Source organism: Marmota monax, unplaced genomic scaffold (assembly GCF_021218885.2).
Source record: "Marmota monax isolate L192 unplaced genomic scaffold, Marmota_monax_Labrador192_F-V1.1 WCK01_AAM20220418_F8-fsc00007, whole genome shotgun sequence".
NCBI classification, from domain to species: domain Eukaryota; kingdom Metazoa; phylum Chordata; class Mammalia; order Rodentia; family Sciuridae; genus Marmota; species Marmota monax.
In genome coordinates, this window is record NW_026692781.1 from 24139180 (window position 1) to 24156020 (window position 16841).

Consider the following 16841-nt stretch of genomic DNA (forward strand, 5'->3'; position numbering starts at 1 on the left):
GCTAGAGTAACCTGTTGCTTAAAAAGACCCTGTTCACTATTATATTCTTTATCTCTCCTTTTCCTCTTATTCATATATTCATTCAAAAATATGTTTAGAATCTACTTATTACATGTGCAGGAACATAGGCTCATTGATGTGAAGGTTACAAAACAAGGCTCAGGGTAACTTGTCTTTTAGGCTTTTACCGAAATCCAGCTGGAGGATAAGATATGCTAACAAATCATTGTAAGAGAACATGTGCGATGGGGAAGAATGTAGTTCCTAGTATTTCTGGGTTCAAGTTAGCAAGTACCCTTCTGAGAAAGGGATCATGGGCTTCTCCTGTTACGTGTCAGGATGATTTTTCCTTAAGATGCCTGACATTTACTTTGAAGAGCTTTGTTGAATACTAAATTCCATTATGAATATAAGGATATCTCCCTCTCCCTCAGCTTCTGGCACATTGGAGGTACTTACTAGATATAATGCACCTTCAGAAGAAAAGTGGTGGGGAAAGCCCTGTGTGGTCTAGATGGCCAAATATGACCTCTCCCTGCATCCTGGTTCTTCACCAGTCTCCCTCCCTCTCATGCTCCCCTGTCTCCCTGTGATTTAGCCCAAATGCAGAGGTGCCGAATGCCAGTGATCAAGAGCCGGGATCAGTTCTGGCTCCACTGTGTCATACTGCCAGTGTGACCCTGGCAAATTATGTTCTTGCTTTGTGCTAGTTTTGTGAGATTTAAAGCGTTTAAGCATAAAGGGCTTGGGGACAATTCTAATACATGGTAAATGTTGCTGTTTTTAGTTCTAATGACTTTCTAACCTAGCTACTCTCCTGTTTACAGTCCTGCAGTGTGGCTCCATGTGACTCTATTGTTCTTAATTTGGAATCTGCCTGTCTATCTCGACAGCTCATCTCTCATCCCTCTACCTTATGTTCTGCCTTCCAGCACAATAGAACTGCTCATAAATGCTCTCCCTGACCTGTCTCCATCTTATCATCATATTTTAGACCTTTGTTTGTGCCCAGCTAATTCTTTTCTTTTGCTACTGGGAATTGAATCCAGGGGAGCTTTTCCAATGAGCTACATCCTCAGTCCTTTTTTATTTTTTGAGACAGGGTCTTGATAAGTTTTTGAGGGTCTTGCTAAATTGCTGGGGCTGAACTTAAGCTTGTGATCCTCCTGCCTTAGCTTCCAAGTTGCTGATATTATAGCAGTGCACCACCATGCCAGGCATTGCTGATTAATTCTGTAGGACCACCTTTTTCTAACTCTTGAAGGTTCTTTTTCCTCCAGGTTCTACCCCCTGAGGTCCTTGCCTCGTTTTACACTGCTTTGCTTGTCTTTATTGGGCTCAGAGTCTTGGCTAGATATTTCCTATTAATTACTCCTGTGCTTTTGACTGAGAACTCATAAAAGAGGCTGAATGTTGATTAATCACCACATTTCCGGCTTGTTCTTGATGCATAGTAGACTCTCAGTAAGTACTTGTGAACAAATGAATTAAAGGAAGATCTATTGTAAACACATTATCCATATTGTTAGAAGTATTTTTCAAATAGCTAGGGGGATCAAAACTTATTAGTACATTTCGAGGAAGGAGAGGTCAGCAAGAGGACTGGCCTTCTTCCTTGATGAGGTGCCCTTTGTCATTGATAATCAGAGTGAGGAACTGAGGAGCCTAGGACTGGACAAGAACCACAACAAATCCTATAGTGCCTGATGGGTCTCAAGAGATTGCATTTATTGTAAATGTAGTAGCTTCATGACGGAAATGCCACAGAGATGATACCATGTTCCAAGTCCTGTCTCCCCCGTGTTGAAGATTGAACACCTGAGAAACACAAAGGGCAAGATCAAAAAGTTTTATTTAAAGGATGGAACAGAGAGGGAAAGACAGAGACTCCTCCTCAGAGGAGGGGGTCCAAAGTTGGTGCCTGAGGGAGTGGAGGAGTCTTGCCCCTTTTATAGGTTTTAGATTTCCTTTGTTCTCATGCCCCCTCTTCCCATTCTTCCTGCATGACCAAAAGATGGAGTGATCCAAGGGTGGGAATGAAACTGCTCAGGGGTATAGGCAGGAAGGGAGCCACCCAGGGGCTACTCATTAAGGACTCCTTCTAGGGAGGAACAGTTCTCTGGAGGTGGGTAACCTTGGCAACAGGTTGGAGGAGGGGGAAGTGCTCTGGAGGTATTAGCATTTTATTTCCTTTTGAATCAGCCTAACCCATCTTCCTGACCCCATCATTCATTACCTACCCTGACTGTCCTTTTGCCCCCTCCTCCCATTATCTTTCAACTCCACCCCCTCCTCCCATTATCTTTCAACTCCCATATATTGGTCGTTTCCTCACTATATTGAAACTCTAGTGTGTTGCCTGGGAAGTTCTCAACATTATTCAGTGTAGACATGGGGCATAATGTTTTCTCCTTGGTTCTCTGAATTACCTAGATTTTAATAAAAAGAGTCATCAGTATAGCATGGAGGGTAAATAAAACCTATCAATAGGGTCCAATAAATCAGTGCCATTTTGGTTTAACAGAGAATGCATGGGAAAGGGTAACATGGGCCACAAAGAATGCATTTCTTGACTTGTTTCAAGAATTTGGAGGAAATAAAATGTGATGTCTTGGCTCACTCTCTGAAGCATGTTGGAGTGGCCCTTTAAAGAATCCAGAGTTACATCTGATAAAGCGTTCTAATGAGCTGAATTCTAAGGACTTTTTTCCATTTTCCCTGCAGCTTCGCTCTGTCAGATGAAGCATACAGATCCCTCCGAGATCAAGATAAAGATCAATGTATTCTCATTACAGGGGAAAGTGGAGCAGGAAAAACAGGTGAGGCCACCACCTAACAACCTGACCTTCTCCTCAGTGGAAGGTCAACACTGTGCTCAATGACTACAGTGGAGAGGGCATGTAGGGCCTCCTCAGCAAGACCTTCCTAGCCCCAGGAGCCTTGCTTTTGCAAGAGGCTGCTGGTGAGAGTAGGCTGGGTTTCAGGAGAAGACTTCACTGCATCTGTCACCTGAAGAAGCCAGGTAACAGTTGGGATTCCAAACACTGTGGGGATCTGTTGCTGGATTCTGATCCTTGCTAACACGGTCTCTGGGTATGTTAAAGCCTCACCTTTTCTCCAAGACTCCACAGCCTGTGTGATCTTACAGAGTTGATATACTTCCCCAAGGAATAACAAATTATTCTGGTTTGGAAAGGCCACATCACACCTTATTTTTGTTAATAAGTGAGGGAAAGCATCAGGAAAATGCATAATTTCACTCAAGTCTCCTGTTGAGCCCTGGAGAACACACACACACACACACACACACACACAATTTATATTTAGCTATCTGGCAACCTCTTCATAAAACAAGCCCCCAAAGGAGGGGGTTGTGTTTCTTGTCTTGTGCTTTCATCTGATTTGTGGCTTTGAGTGTGAAGATTGATTTTCCGTAGGATCTTCAGCTACCTGGAAAGATTCAAAAGGGCTGTCCTCTCTGACTCTGAACTTGGAAATGTTAAAATTGCTGTTGATGGAACTGGTGAGGTAGTGGAGGAGGAGGCTGAGGGTGCAAGTATTTTCATATGTTTATCTGAAAAATGTTTTTTATTGTATAAATAAGAATCTCCTAATTGGTCATTTCTTTTAGTATGTAAATGTTGGTATTTTAAGTGTTTGTGCTTTGCATGTTTGTTTAGTTATCAGATTTAAATATTTGGAATGCCCATTGATCAAGAGAAGAAAACCTGCCCTAGCTGGGCAGTCACCTGACTAAATCCATTCAAAAGCTCTTAGATTTGTGACTTGAAAGCCCCACCTTCTGTTTTGACATGGCTTTTCCTTCTACTACATGGACTCCTTCCTCCACTTCCTCTAGGAGTACCCCCTTCCTGCCCACTGTGTACCTAAAGAAGAGTGGTTAGGCAGGTGTCCAGTTCTCTTTCTTGAGAGCTTGGAGACATGGTGCCCTGTTTCTTAGCAGGGTTGTGCACATTCTAGGCTTTGGATGGACAGAATGGAGGGAAAGGGACTGGCATGTAAAATTCTTAGTAATAGAAAGCATGGCATCTTGCAATTGGAACGGGTCTCACATAAGACCTTCCACATGGGACAGCCAGACTCTTCCTTTTGTAGCAATGGAGGGCTTACCACTTTGTAAGATGGCTCATTGAATCTGTCAGACGGGTTCATCTAAAAGTTCTTCCTCTCTCAGAGTTGAATTGAATTCTGCCTCTATCCAGGGGTCTTAACTCGGCCTTTTGGAACCTTCCCAAGTTTTTCTGATTTTTCTTCTTTAGACACTCACTCAATTATTTTAAGTCAACCATCGTATTTTCCTTGGGCTAAAAGTTATTTTTCTTCAAAAATTTCTCATGTGATATACATTCATTTATTATTCATCAGGAAAAAATAATTACTGATTACCTAGTTGTTGAAAGGTGCTCTGCTAAGTACTAGTGATACATTGTCGAGCAGACACCTTCCTGGCCCTTACCAAGTTTGCAGTCTAGTAGTGGAGAGAAACAAGAGCTCTGTACTGTACATACACATATGTATGTATGCACGTACATGTACAAATTGCATTCAGATTATAAAGGTAGTGAAAGAAAAGTGCAGTGTGCTTATGAGAGCTAATGTTAAAGGAGAATTGGATCTTATTCTCAAATCCCTCATTGTCATGGCCATTTTGTTCTGGAAACATCTAAATCTGTCAGTGTGCTGTTTCAAGTGGCATACTAGGAAGTAAACAAAAGTTTAGGATTATTCTCAGTTGTGGTGGCACTGTCATCTGTCATTCTGTGGACCCCGGGCTTCCATTGATATAACACATGTGTAGGCTTGTATTTTCATCAGGCAAGAGGTTGTAGGGTTTTTGCATGTAATATCTTTTAGGTCAAATCTTCTCAAGTTAATATGGACTGACAAAATTATTTTAAACCTACATGTAGAATCTCATGCTTATTTTTATTAATTTTGGTCTATTGTTAGAATCTCTTGAGAAACTGACAAAATGTGATTCTGCCCCTCCCTTAGGACCACTGTCATCTACTAATCATAAGAGTAGCTGTCCTGCCTCAAGCACTTTCCCTGTGCTGGGCATTGTGCTTTTTTAGCCTATTACATGTAGGAGGTTAGTATTTTGTCATCCCCATTTTATGATGAGAAAATTAAGACTTGGAAAGGTTAAGAAATTTGCCTAAACTTATATAGTAAGTGGCTGGGATGGGGTTTGAGTGGTGGCAGTATGGTTCTAGAGTCCCTGCTCTTATCCACTTCATTTTTTTCTTTTTTTTAATACTTTTATTAGTGCATTATAGTTATACATAATAGTTGGGTTCATTTTGACCTAATCATCCATGCATGGAATTTAACTTATTTAATTTCAGTCCCTGATGCCCCCTCTTTCTATTCTCTCCTCCTTCCCCTATTCATCTTCCTCGGCTCTACTGGTCTATCTTCTATCTATCTATCTATCTATCTATCTATCTATCTATCTAAAAATCAGTGTTTTGTAGGTGTACATGGAATTTACTGTGGTATATTTATAGATACACAGAGCATACTTTTGTCACATTCATTTGCATTTCCTCTCCTTTCCTATCCTTCATGTCTTCATGTCTTGAACATGTTCTTTTTGAGTACCTTACTACCATTACCTGTGTTGGTAAGTCTCCTTCCACTAACCACCAGTGTTTTTTAAAGGAGAGATTTTTGTTTTGTCTCTCTCTACATATAAATGATGGAATGAATATCACTCCCAATCCAAGGAGCCAACCTTATGTCTATATTTAAATAACTAGGGGGGAAAAAAAAAACGTGAAAAACATCAGGCCAAAGAATGATCCTGGATTTTGCCCAGTCTCACTTAACATATAGATCTCTCCTAGTAACAGTTAATTGATTGTTTTGCTTAGTTCTGGGTATCTTTCTTTATCTTTCTGTTGTGTCTCTTTAGGTAGTCTCGACTATTCCCTGATCATGCTTATATTTTCTACATTTCTGTTCTAGCCAGTGCTTCTTAACAGATCTTCCAGCTAGTATATCCAATGTCTTCCTGACATCTCTGCTTGAGTAGATATGTCTTAATCTAAGCATGTACGAAATGGAACTCTTGATTTCTGTCTTTACCCTCCTGTAACCAAACTTTGTGATTTCAGTAAACGTGACCACCATTTGATCTAATTATCAAACTAGAAATGTAGGTCATCTCAATTTCTTCCTTTCCTGTATTTCACACATCAAATCCACTTTCCAATTCGGACAGTTCTACATCTAAGCTATATCTCTTGCTAGACTATTTATCCTATTCTTTGTGTCCACATGGAGATCAGTCCAAGCTACCTGCCATAACTCTCTTGAGAACCACTCACAACAGTGGGTGATGATGGTTCTCTGTCTTTTGGCTCTCCCCCCCCCCCCCCCCCCCCCCCCCCAGTCACTTTTTACAATCTTTGGCTGTTTAGATCTCTTTTGTATTGTAGGAAATTTAACAGGACATGATCATCTTGGTTGAATTCTTTTACTTCTTCCTTTTCCCTGACCAGTTCTTTCCTGTGAAATGAATTTAATTCTTAGAAGCAACAGAGCTGTGAGTTTGTGTCCAGGTTGACTGAGGGAAATGGTGGCAGACCACACAAAACTATTTAAAGTGTGAATGTGTTTATGTTGTGCTTTCTTGCTTTTGGACCATTACAAAAGTAAGATCTTCTCAGATCACACTTTAAGAATTGTTTTATTGGGCTGGGTGTGGTGGTGCACGCAGATAATCCCAGTGACATGGGAGGCTGAGGCAGGAGGAAGGAGGACCACAAGTTCAAGACCAGCCTCAGCAATTTAGTGAAGTTCTATACAATTTGGTGAGACCTTATCTCAAAGTAAAAATAAAAGTTGCTTTATTTCTCAGCTTCAAAAAAAAATGAGGGTCGGGGGACTTAGGGATGTGTCTCAATGGTAAAGCACTGTCTGGGCTCAATACTCAGTACCAAAAAAAGAATAATTGGCAATATGTAGCTATAATTTTGAAAATTAAAGAAAAGAAAATGGTGGCAAGGTAAGGTAAGATTCTGCCCCTTACCAGAAGGCATTTATCATGGGGTTCTAACTACACGCCCTCTTTCATCCTGTTGAATGTATCTACAAGCCCACCTGTTCCCTTCTCATAGCTTCCTTTTTATTATGGAAGAAGACATGAAAGTATTCCAAAGCCTCTTAAATTCTTTAGTTGTTTAACCCAATCTTTTTTATGACTAATTATGTGTATATCCATATATATATATATATATATATATATATATATATATATATATAATTTTTTAAAAGGGCATTCTCATTATATCAATTTGTTCCTAAGTGAGTCATTACAAGTGGGTTGCGGTCACTTGTTTGATTGGTCCTGGCCAATTTTTCATGTCCTCTGGAGCATATGTTCCAAGAAGGCAGCACATCCACTAATTAGCACTGTCAGGGTATGACATCCTCCTTCTTCAGAGTTAACTATACCACTTGCTTCTAGAGCCAGATTCTGTCTCCTGCTGGGCTCATGTATCTTATTTAAAAACTGAACGGAGGTGGCTGATGCTATTCCAGAGGGTTGGTGGTCATGCTGATAAGGGGAAAAGTACAACTCAAACAGCAAAACACCTCATTCTTCTGGTAGAACTCAGAGGCATGGAGTTTGTCATCCTTTTTGTGTAGGTTTCTCTTTTATTATTTTTCTGCTCAATAACTTGTCCTGTTGTTTCTGTGCCCTGATAACACCTTGGAATCCTTTCCCCCATCATCTCCCCTGGAGTTAGCCCTTCCTGGGATCCCTTTGCTCGTAAGCATAAGTTGGAGAGTGGAGAGCTGCCTCTAGGGATACTGTTCCATGTGCAGCACACAAGATAGGTACTGCTCCAGGCCAGAGCTGGAGGGGGGCCCCACAGACACCCAGAGCAGGGCCATACCCTCATCTGTTGCTGGCCAATGATAGTAAAGTTAAATAACAAGAACAGGCAGAATATATAAGCACTAATATTTACTTAAATTTTAGCAGACAAAAATAATTGTCAAATTGCTACAACAATTTTTAAAAGCCTGTTTTTACCTGTAGATTAGTGACAGTCCATGGACTGGCTATCTTTGAGCAGTGCTAGCCTTTGGACCATACCCTAAGGTAACATTGCTTAGAGTCACTTGAAGCATTTGTCTTGTGTTTGAGCTATTATTGTGCCTCTTGAATCTCATGATGAGCTCTAGTCTTGAATGCTTCAGCTGTCCTTTATCACTAAATCTTGTGCTGTCAGGGGATGCTCTTCCGGAGAACTGCTGCTTTTGTGAACCACCTGGCTACACTCAGGAGCTTTTCTTTCTGATTATAGATCTCAAAACCATCCACTATTACTCGGTCTCCAAAGAGACACCTAAAGTTTGCTGACTTCTTTTCCAAACCAGTGGTAGAAAAATTCAAATTTGACTATGATTTTAAATTTTAGTCCCTGGGCTGTAAAGGATTTATGTGTTGTTAAAATTCTCTGCTTCATGAAGATTGCTTGTGGGGAAATGAAATGATGGACAGTAATGTAGAGATTGCTGCACAGAAGAGGAGGAGTTTGTAGAGGGGGATCTTTAACTCAGCTCTGAGGGAAGAGGGATGCTAGAACATTTTTTGAAATGTCACATCTCCTTATTTATCGGTTTGACAGTTTTAGTTTTGAGTATGCATAGTTATTAAAGTTCTGTGTTAGTAAATGAAACACGAAGAGAACTGATATTTACTGAGAACTTGGAATGTTCTGTGTACTCTATGTAGAATATCTCTTTTCATTTAGAATCTGTACTTAATAGTTTATATAGATAATCACCATACAGTGTCAGAGGGCTTATTTTATAAGAAGTAATTGATTTAAGTAGGCCATCCCCACCCCTGGCAGACGGTGATGTTATTGGTCTTAAACATTAGAGATAGTCTTAAGCTGCAAGGTTATATAACATGGGCACTTAGGGAGAGGCATGAACTCTTTTGAGCCCTTTGGGGTGCTATTTAATTCATCACTGCTGTGCTAAATAAAAAATTCATCATGCCTCATAAAAGTGCCCAAGTATTTCTAGGTAGTGAGCTCAAAATTCACTACTGTGAATACAGACAATTTGTGGAGAGCCATTCAGGCATTGGTTGGGGCAGGAAGGAACATGAGGGAACCATCAGAGCTACATTTTTCCAAGGACATCAGAATAAATCTTGGTGCCTGAGAAGATGATCCTGAAAGAAGAAAACATTATAAATCATTTGGTTTCTAACTTTACGGTTACATCAGTTTCGAGGAACTCATCAGCCGTCTGCTAGAAGAGTTATGTAGCCTGCCTTGCTCATTAAGACCTTTGGTGCTAAACCCCGAATGACCTCGTCCTACTTTATGTCCACAAAAGTTCTCCTACATTAGTGACAGGTATCATTGATCTGCTGTAGCCTCAACATCCCTGGGTGTCCTATGCCACTGACTGGGTCCACCTTGAAGCAGAGTGGTTAATCAAACTCAAGGCCAAGTGGAGTGAGCTATTGTTTTGTGTGTTCCCCATCTGAGGAAGGTCCCTCTTGATCCATGTTTGTAAGAATTTATCACAGGCTTTGTGGCCCTCTTTCAAAAATGGGTGACAGACAAATGGTTTTATTTCAATGAAAAAGTCACCAGCCAGTACTCCTCTTATAGGGAAGGCTACATTTCTTACTGCACAACCCATGATTTTTGATCTCTGTTTGGAACAGTTTATGACTGCCTGACTGATGAATTTGGACATGCTGCGGCTGGGTTATATTGCAGCCCTGCAGACTCAGGACTGCTAATAAGGGTATTCTGCTAAGCGGCAGAGAGACTGCTTCATTGTCCGCAAACAGGTCCTTGTGGGTTTAAGCAGTCTTACTCTTTAGGTCTATGAATCACTAGATTTTTGTAAGTTCAGTCCCTGAAAAAACTTGGGTGTCTTAACCAAGGTGTTAAAGAGATAGAGAAGTAGATAAATGTATCTGTGAATGTGTGTATAAATGTGTGGCTCTTCCTGTAAGCTATATAACATGTGACATACATGACATTGCATTTATCTATGAATACATCCATAGATACCTATAACTCCTGAATAAATATATTAGAAGCCCTGTTTTTTGTTTTTTTTTTTTTAAGTTAAGGCTTGCTTATTTCTAGTTATTACCACCCCCATACATTCAGTGATTGAATCCACATGGAGCCTGCTTAATTAACATGCGTAGGTTTTAATATCTTGGGAGTGGGATTCCCATGCTTTTATCCACGTGATTTCAAATGTCTAAAGACTTAAGTTAGTTATTCTTACTCTTACAGAATTCTAAGAATTATAAATTGTCATCTGTAAATAACCCCTTTCCATTTTTTGTAGAAATTAATTCTGATATAGATATTGTGATCCAGAACTATTTTGTTACAGGTCATTTGTCTGTTAGTGCAAAATATCTGTACAGTCCTAAATGTTGTACCATTTTCTGGTGAAGAGATTTTGACTCAATACTTTACATTTTGTTTGTTCAACTGCTAACAAATTTTAACATTCAAGTGACAGACAAACACGTATGTACACATACATATGCATATGTAAAGTATCTATGAGTTAGAGAAAATCATGAACCAGGAATTGATTCTGCGCAATGCTGATACATTTTGTCAAGTTTAAATGCCAGTATTAAGTCAACATAATTCAAAAACTGGACTTGGAAATATGGACGGTGATATTCAGTTCTTGATTCTTTTGAGATATATAATATTTTTCATTTATAGAAGTTATTACATAAAAGTTTGTATAAACATACAAATATTTGAATACAGATTCAAATTTATTTGAACTTTAGCACTAAAGAGCCAAAAGGAAATGAAATGGAAAGCCTCATGAGAATAGCCATTGTTTTCTGTTTCCAGCATAGTGAAGTGTTATGGAAACAGTCCACTCAACTGTATTGGACCTTGTAGTTAGCTCATCCTTACTTATTTTTCTAAAGTAGTAACTATCTCATGAACTGCTTGAGTTAAAGATCAAGTATTATGTTAGGAAAGTCATCTCTTATAGAACTTGTCTCTTCTTTCCAACTTTCTTTGGAAAAAACAAAATTACTCTTAACCCCAGCTTCCAAAAATTATTAAAACAAGCCTAGTAATATAATTCCTGAAGATAGTTAAGAATCTGAACTTAGATTTTTATCAACTTGGATATATGCTGTTAAAACATGTGTTGTTGGATATATGTCATTGAACTGTGTCCTTGAATTATATTTAAAAATATTTGAATTTGCTTAAATAGAGTTCATAAAAGTAACTTCTAATTTTAATTTAAATGAGTAGGTATTGTTGGCTTATAAACAGTTTTAACAGCTAGACAATATAAGCCCAATCCCAATTCAATCCCAAGAGATCTGCTCCCAGTGCCATTTTCAAACAGATTTGACCCTTAGAGAACTTGATCCCAATTTTTTTTTCAGCTCATTATGAGGTCTCTGAGAAGCCAAATCAATTTTAGCAATCATCAAAATGTTCTCATTCTTGCTTGCCACCTACCACTTCCCATAAGGCAGTTTTCCCCTCAGTCTATCGTGGACCAGAACAGGATTTGCGGAGAATTCAATGTGGTCATGAATTTGAAGTTTGTCTATGGAAAGATCCATAGTTACCAGAATAAACAAATAGCCCGGCCTGGACTTATTATATACCTTATCAGTTTACCTAAGAGAAAACCTACTTTATTTAAAGTGTGGTGTGTGTGTGTGCGTGCGCACGCGCCTCTGTTTATTTTACCTATGCATGTTTTCAGTCTTCTAGTTTTAAATACAGGCCAGAAATTTGTGTCAAGAAAGAATATCCATATTGTATGTGAGAGTATAGGTGGGGCTGGGGGGGGACACAGAATACTGCTGAGAAGATTGAACAGTGAGAAAGAAAGCCTGGAGGTGAATTGGAGACTAGAACCTGGAGTTGGAATGCACTTGTGATTTCTAGAAAGGAGTGCAGAGCTGAGAACCAGATAGCACAGAATGCCAGGAACTTTCCGGGCATGCAGCTTCACCTCAACTGGAAAGACATCAGGCCTAGAAAGAAGGTGTCCTAATGTGACCAGCAGCAGAATTTGACCCTGCATGGATGGGTGGAGGAAATGAGCACTAAAGACTTGAGTGCAGTGTAATGGAATATAGACTGTAAGTGAGGTCAGGTCAGTCTGAACTGAGAGACAGGACTGGGTACACATGGTTTACCAGCTTTTATATAGTAAAACCCTGAGAACAATGGAAAATGGAAGTCAGGAACTTTCAACAATGCAGAATGTGTTATGTGGACAGTGTCCTTTAAAGTAAGAGCAGCACAAAGAGAAAAAGGCTTCAGGGAGATTGCAGTAGTCGACCATCACAGAGCACCATGGAATATGTTTGGACCCATTTTCATTACTTGGAAAGTAAATTGGTGGGAAACTGCAGTCATTGAAGAAGTACCCAACCTCCGACCAAACTTCTCAGAGCTCTATGAATGTTTATTTCCCCTTTACCATACTACAGCTACAGCTCCAAAAATAGTATTATTAGGACTCGAAAACGCGATTCTTGGTGCATGGATTCTTGATGCTCCCTATGTTATCATTGATCTTTTAGTTTGCTTAAAGGCTCTGAAGTACATGTTGAGGAATGCACCAAAGTTGTTCATTTACTATTCCTCAGTGGTGAGAGGTAGAATTGGAATCCACCTGCAGGCCTCCTCTGAAGAAGTAGCAGTGTTGAGATTGCTCTTACACCCTGAGGCAGAGGCACCTCGCTCATACCTGGAGACCTCATGCCCATGCACAGTGGCACTAGAACAAAGACTTGGACAAAACAAGATCTGGGGAGATGAGTGTCCTTACCTCAACTGCCCAGAGCAGGGCATATGTTTTATTCTGCCAACACTTAATAGTTGACTATTTCCCAGTTGCTGATTATGGAAGGGCAGAACTGGACAGCTCAACAGGAGACAAACAAATTCCATGGAAAATAACTGGTGGAAAGGAAGCATTCTAGACCTCTTTCAGAGTTCCTCAATGCATGCGCTCATATAAAAGGCTCTCAGAAGCCTGATGATAAGAACATTTGTTTCACTGCATCTCACTGTGGCCTTAAGTTCATTTGACTTTGGGCTTTATCTTTGAACACCCATTAACCTTCCTTGGAATTAATTCATTGTTAAAAGGGTCGAATTCTAGGAGGCGGGTGCTAAGAGAGATCAGAGGAAGGATAGAACCACCAAAACCGAAATTTTGTTCACCTTACCAGTTTGAGCTAAGAATTTTTTGTCTGCCCCATGTGACCTGCTGCTCTTACCAGTTTACCTTTCAGGGATACTGCTGAAGTCTGTGAAAATGACCATATCCTCAAGGGATGGAGCGAGTCCCCACATTAACTGCTTAGCTTTTTAATTGAATTGGAGAATAATCAGTTGGTTTTCACTGTGAGCAAACCAATTTGATTTAGAAAATATTTTGAGGAAGGTCAGTTCTTTTAAACTCTAAAAATACATTTGGTGAAGATGCTTAGGTTACCAAGTTATTTTTGGCTTGAGTCATCTGTAAAAAAAATACAATAATTGTGTGTACTTCATTGCTGTGAGAATGTAATTCTCCTGGGATTTTGTTGGCCATCATTCTAAGTGTTCTTTCTAATAGCCGAGCAGTAACCTTCAAGTACTAAGTTCTGTTATACCTGAATCAGTGATATGTCATTGAATAGAAAGCACACACATTGAAAAATGTTTCTGAAGCATCATTCAACCCCACGAGTAAAGCATTTGAAAACACCATTTAGTGAGTCTTCTTTCCCAAATTTCATGACCCCAAAGAGGTTTTAAGGTTTCTGCTTAATGAACTAATATGGCTTGTTTTCATCCACAGAGGCCAGCAAGCTTGTCATGTCCTATGTGGCCGCTGTTTGTGGAAAAGGAGCAGAAGTTAATCAAGTCAAAGAGCAACTTTTACAGTCCAACCCTGTCCTGGAAGGTAGGATTTTCTGTGTGCATTAGGTCAGTGTCACTTGAACGTAGATTCAGGTTGAGGGCACTTCAGGTATCTGGCATTCTGGGAGGGGAAAAGGAGGAAAGAGATTCAAGCCAAAACTAGTTGAGCAAGTAAGCATCCTAGGAACTCTTGGCTCTAAGAACTTGAAGGAGGAAGTGGTTGACTTGTGGAAAAGGAACACTCCCACTTGTAATCCTTTTCCCCCTTTTGATTTTTATTTGAATGACTTAAATTTTGCTTAAAAGAGTCAACTGGTATTTGCAATTGATGGTGTAACACTCTTTTATTTTTCAAGAGAATACCTATGCCCGGTTATTTCTGTTGTTAAAGAAACATGAGCTCTATCAGAGAAACATTTAAGGACCAATTTTTTCAGGGCCATAAAAAGCCTATACCTGACTGTAGAGCTCACAGATTTTCAGGTTGGCTCCCTGTATTAACTCAGGCTTCTATAACAAAGTACCACAGACTAGACAGTTTAAACAACAGAAATTTATTTTCTCACATTTTTGGAGATTGGAAATGAACAACAAGGGGCTGGCAAGGTAGGTTTCATCCTGAGGTGACTTCTCTTGGCTTGTAGGTGGCTGTCACATTGCTGTATGTATGTGTGATCTTTTCCTTGTGTACATCAGGAGAGAGAGCAAGAGTGATCTTTGTGGTATCTCTTTTCCCCCCAGTTTTTTTAATTGGTGCATTATAGTTGCACATAGTGGTAGGATTTGTTGTTACATGTTTATACATGCACACAATATTACAATAGGAATCTCTTTTTTTATAAAGGGCACTGATCCCTCATGGGAGTCACACACTCATGACAGCATCAAACCTTACTTCCCAATATCATCACATCAAGGGTTATTAGCACTTCAACATATGATTTTGGATATAGAGGAACACAAACATTTTAGTCTATAAGACACCATCTGAAAATGAAGCCAGGGAAAAATTCCATTAATTCCATAAAGGATGGCATGTGCCATCAGCATAAACCATTCTTTCCCACAGTAAATCAAAGCCTTTCCCTGTTGATGGGAAGCCATTCAATGCACTTCATATTATAAGCATGCTTTTACTGTCATGCAACACATTTACTGGGGGTAGAGTAGGGTTCACCACCGTAGCACTATTGGATTAGACACATCTTTGCTGTAGAGGGTTGTCCTGTGGCCAGCATCTCTGGCTTCTGCTCACTAGATGTCATTTGTACTCCTACCTCTGGTTGTTAGAATCAAGAATGTCTTCAGACACTGCCTGGGAAGTCAGAACCACAACACATTAAAATCTCTGGGCTAGAGAAATAGTTTGGTTTCTTTGTTCCAAGTCAGGAAGGACAAGATTTAACACAGATTATGGCACAACTGCTCTGGCTAGGTGGGCACCCCGATAGTGTGGAAGGCAGCCCTGCCCTATTGTGTTTATTCTCAGGCCCAGCTCCTCCTTCCCTTTTGGAGATGCTCCTGAACCCTGAGCATTCCCTTTGACTCCAAGAAACACTTCCGTGCTTCATATTCTCCATTTTATTATAAGGAGACACCTTGGCATCTGTATCCTGGATGGTAGGATATGAGAGAAGCAGAGACCAAATCATCTATTCCGTTGTTTTTGACCTCTCCTCCCCTTCAGTACTTAACCAAGAAAGAAGCTATAGAAAGTGGTATCTCTTCATTTTATTATTGTAATATCTGACTTTTGTTTATTCGTTTTTGCTTTTAAGAAAATGAGTTCCTCATATGATATTATTCTGTAGATGCTTTATTCTGTAGATGCTTATTTTAAGAATGCTGTGATCTAAAGGAGCATTGCTAAGGAATGTTATAGCTTGCATCTGTGACTAGAATCTGGCTCTTTATTCAGTGGTATTTCAATCTAGGCTGCAGTGCGGGAAATGGGAGAAATGTCCACTGTGGGCCTGTATTATCTTTTATGGGAATGCTTTACTTTTGAACTGGAGCTGCTACTGTAAATGAACATTTAGAACAATGAACTTAAAAAAAACAAACGAGGAATGTGTCTCGAGTGTTTTATAATGGAACACTTGTTTTGGATTCTGTGGCTCACAATAAAGGACTTCAGTGTTAGGATTGTGTTTAGTAATGTGCAACTCAGAATTGTTTGATGAAAAGATGGCTTGTGGCTTGCAAAGGGTGCCCTAAATCAAGTTTTTTTTTTAAGCAATTCCTTCACTTGGCCCTGACCTTCAAGCTGCAATAAACTGTCCTTTATGTGACAGCGTCCTGTGCTGGACTTTGGGGCTTTTAAGTTAGTTAACTTGGCACCCACCACAAAGGCCTAGCAAAGAAAGCATGAGAATGTCGAGTTTTCATGATAACTTGGTTAACATTTGCCATTATCAAGATCACACTTGTAAAAGCTTTGGCCTGTGTGAACAAGGGATAAGCATGGGAACCTCCCTAGAAAATTCCCTTTTTTGAGTATCTCCAGTGCACAGGTTTCCTTGCTCAACACAGCATCTCGTTTTCTTTCTGTTGAAGAGAGAATTTGGTGTTAGGGACTAACTGAGCCATCCAGGCAGCATCCCTAAAACAAAGAACATTTTCTGTGTTGATTTTGCAAATTTTGTCTTAACTGATCTCAAGCCAACTATTATTAATTATTTTAATTAAAAAAAAAACAGCCACCTAGTGTGTGAATTAGAGCACATCACATTTAGGTGCTGAATATTCAGAGTTACCTTCTAATAAATGTGCTCCCTCACTTCTTGTTAAATGACTATTTTGAAAACAAGAACCAGTTTTTAGCCTCAGGGCTCATTTGAGCAATGATTGCTCCAATTCTCTTTCCTTGCTTATCTTGAATAAGTTCTGGAG

The 16841-nt window shown here is 39.7% G+C and overlaps 1 protein-coding gene across 5 annotated transcripts in view; it reads left to right on the top strand.

The window, feature by feature from the left end:
- The window catches only part of Myo1b (myosin IB), a 171244-nt gene that overhangs the window by 80395 nt on the left and 74008 nt on the right, over positions 1-16841 (top strand). For all 5 annotated transcript variants that reach the window (XM_046447331.2, XM_046447333.2, XM_046447332.2 and 2 more), the window contains 2 exons: positions 2725-2819; positions 13888-13992. In XM_046447331.2, coding sequence (XP_046303287.1) covers positions 2725-2819; positions 13888-13992 — 200 coding nt within the window. The remainder of the gene's footprint in view (positions 1-2724; positions 2820-13887; positions 13993-16841) is intronic.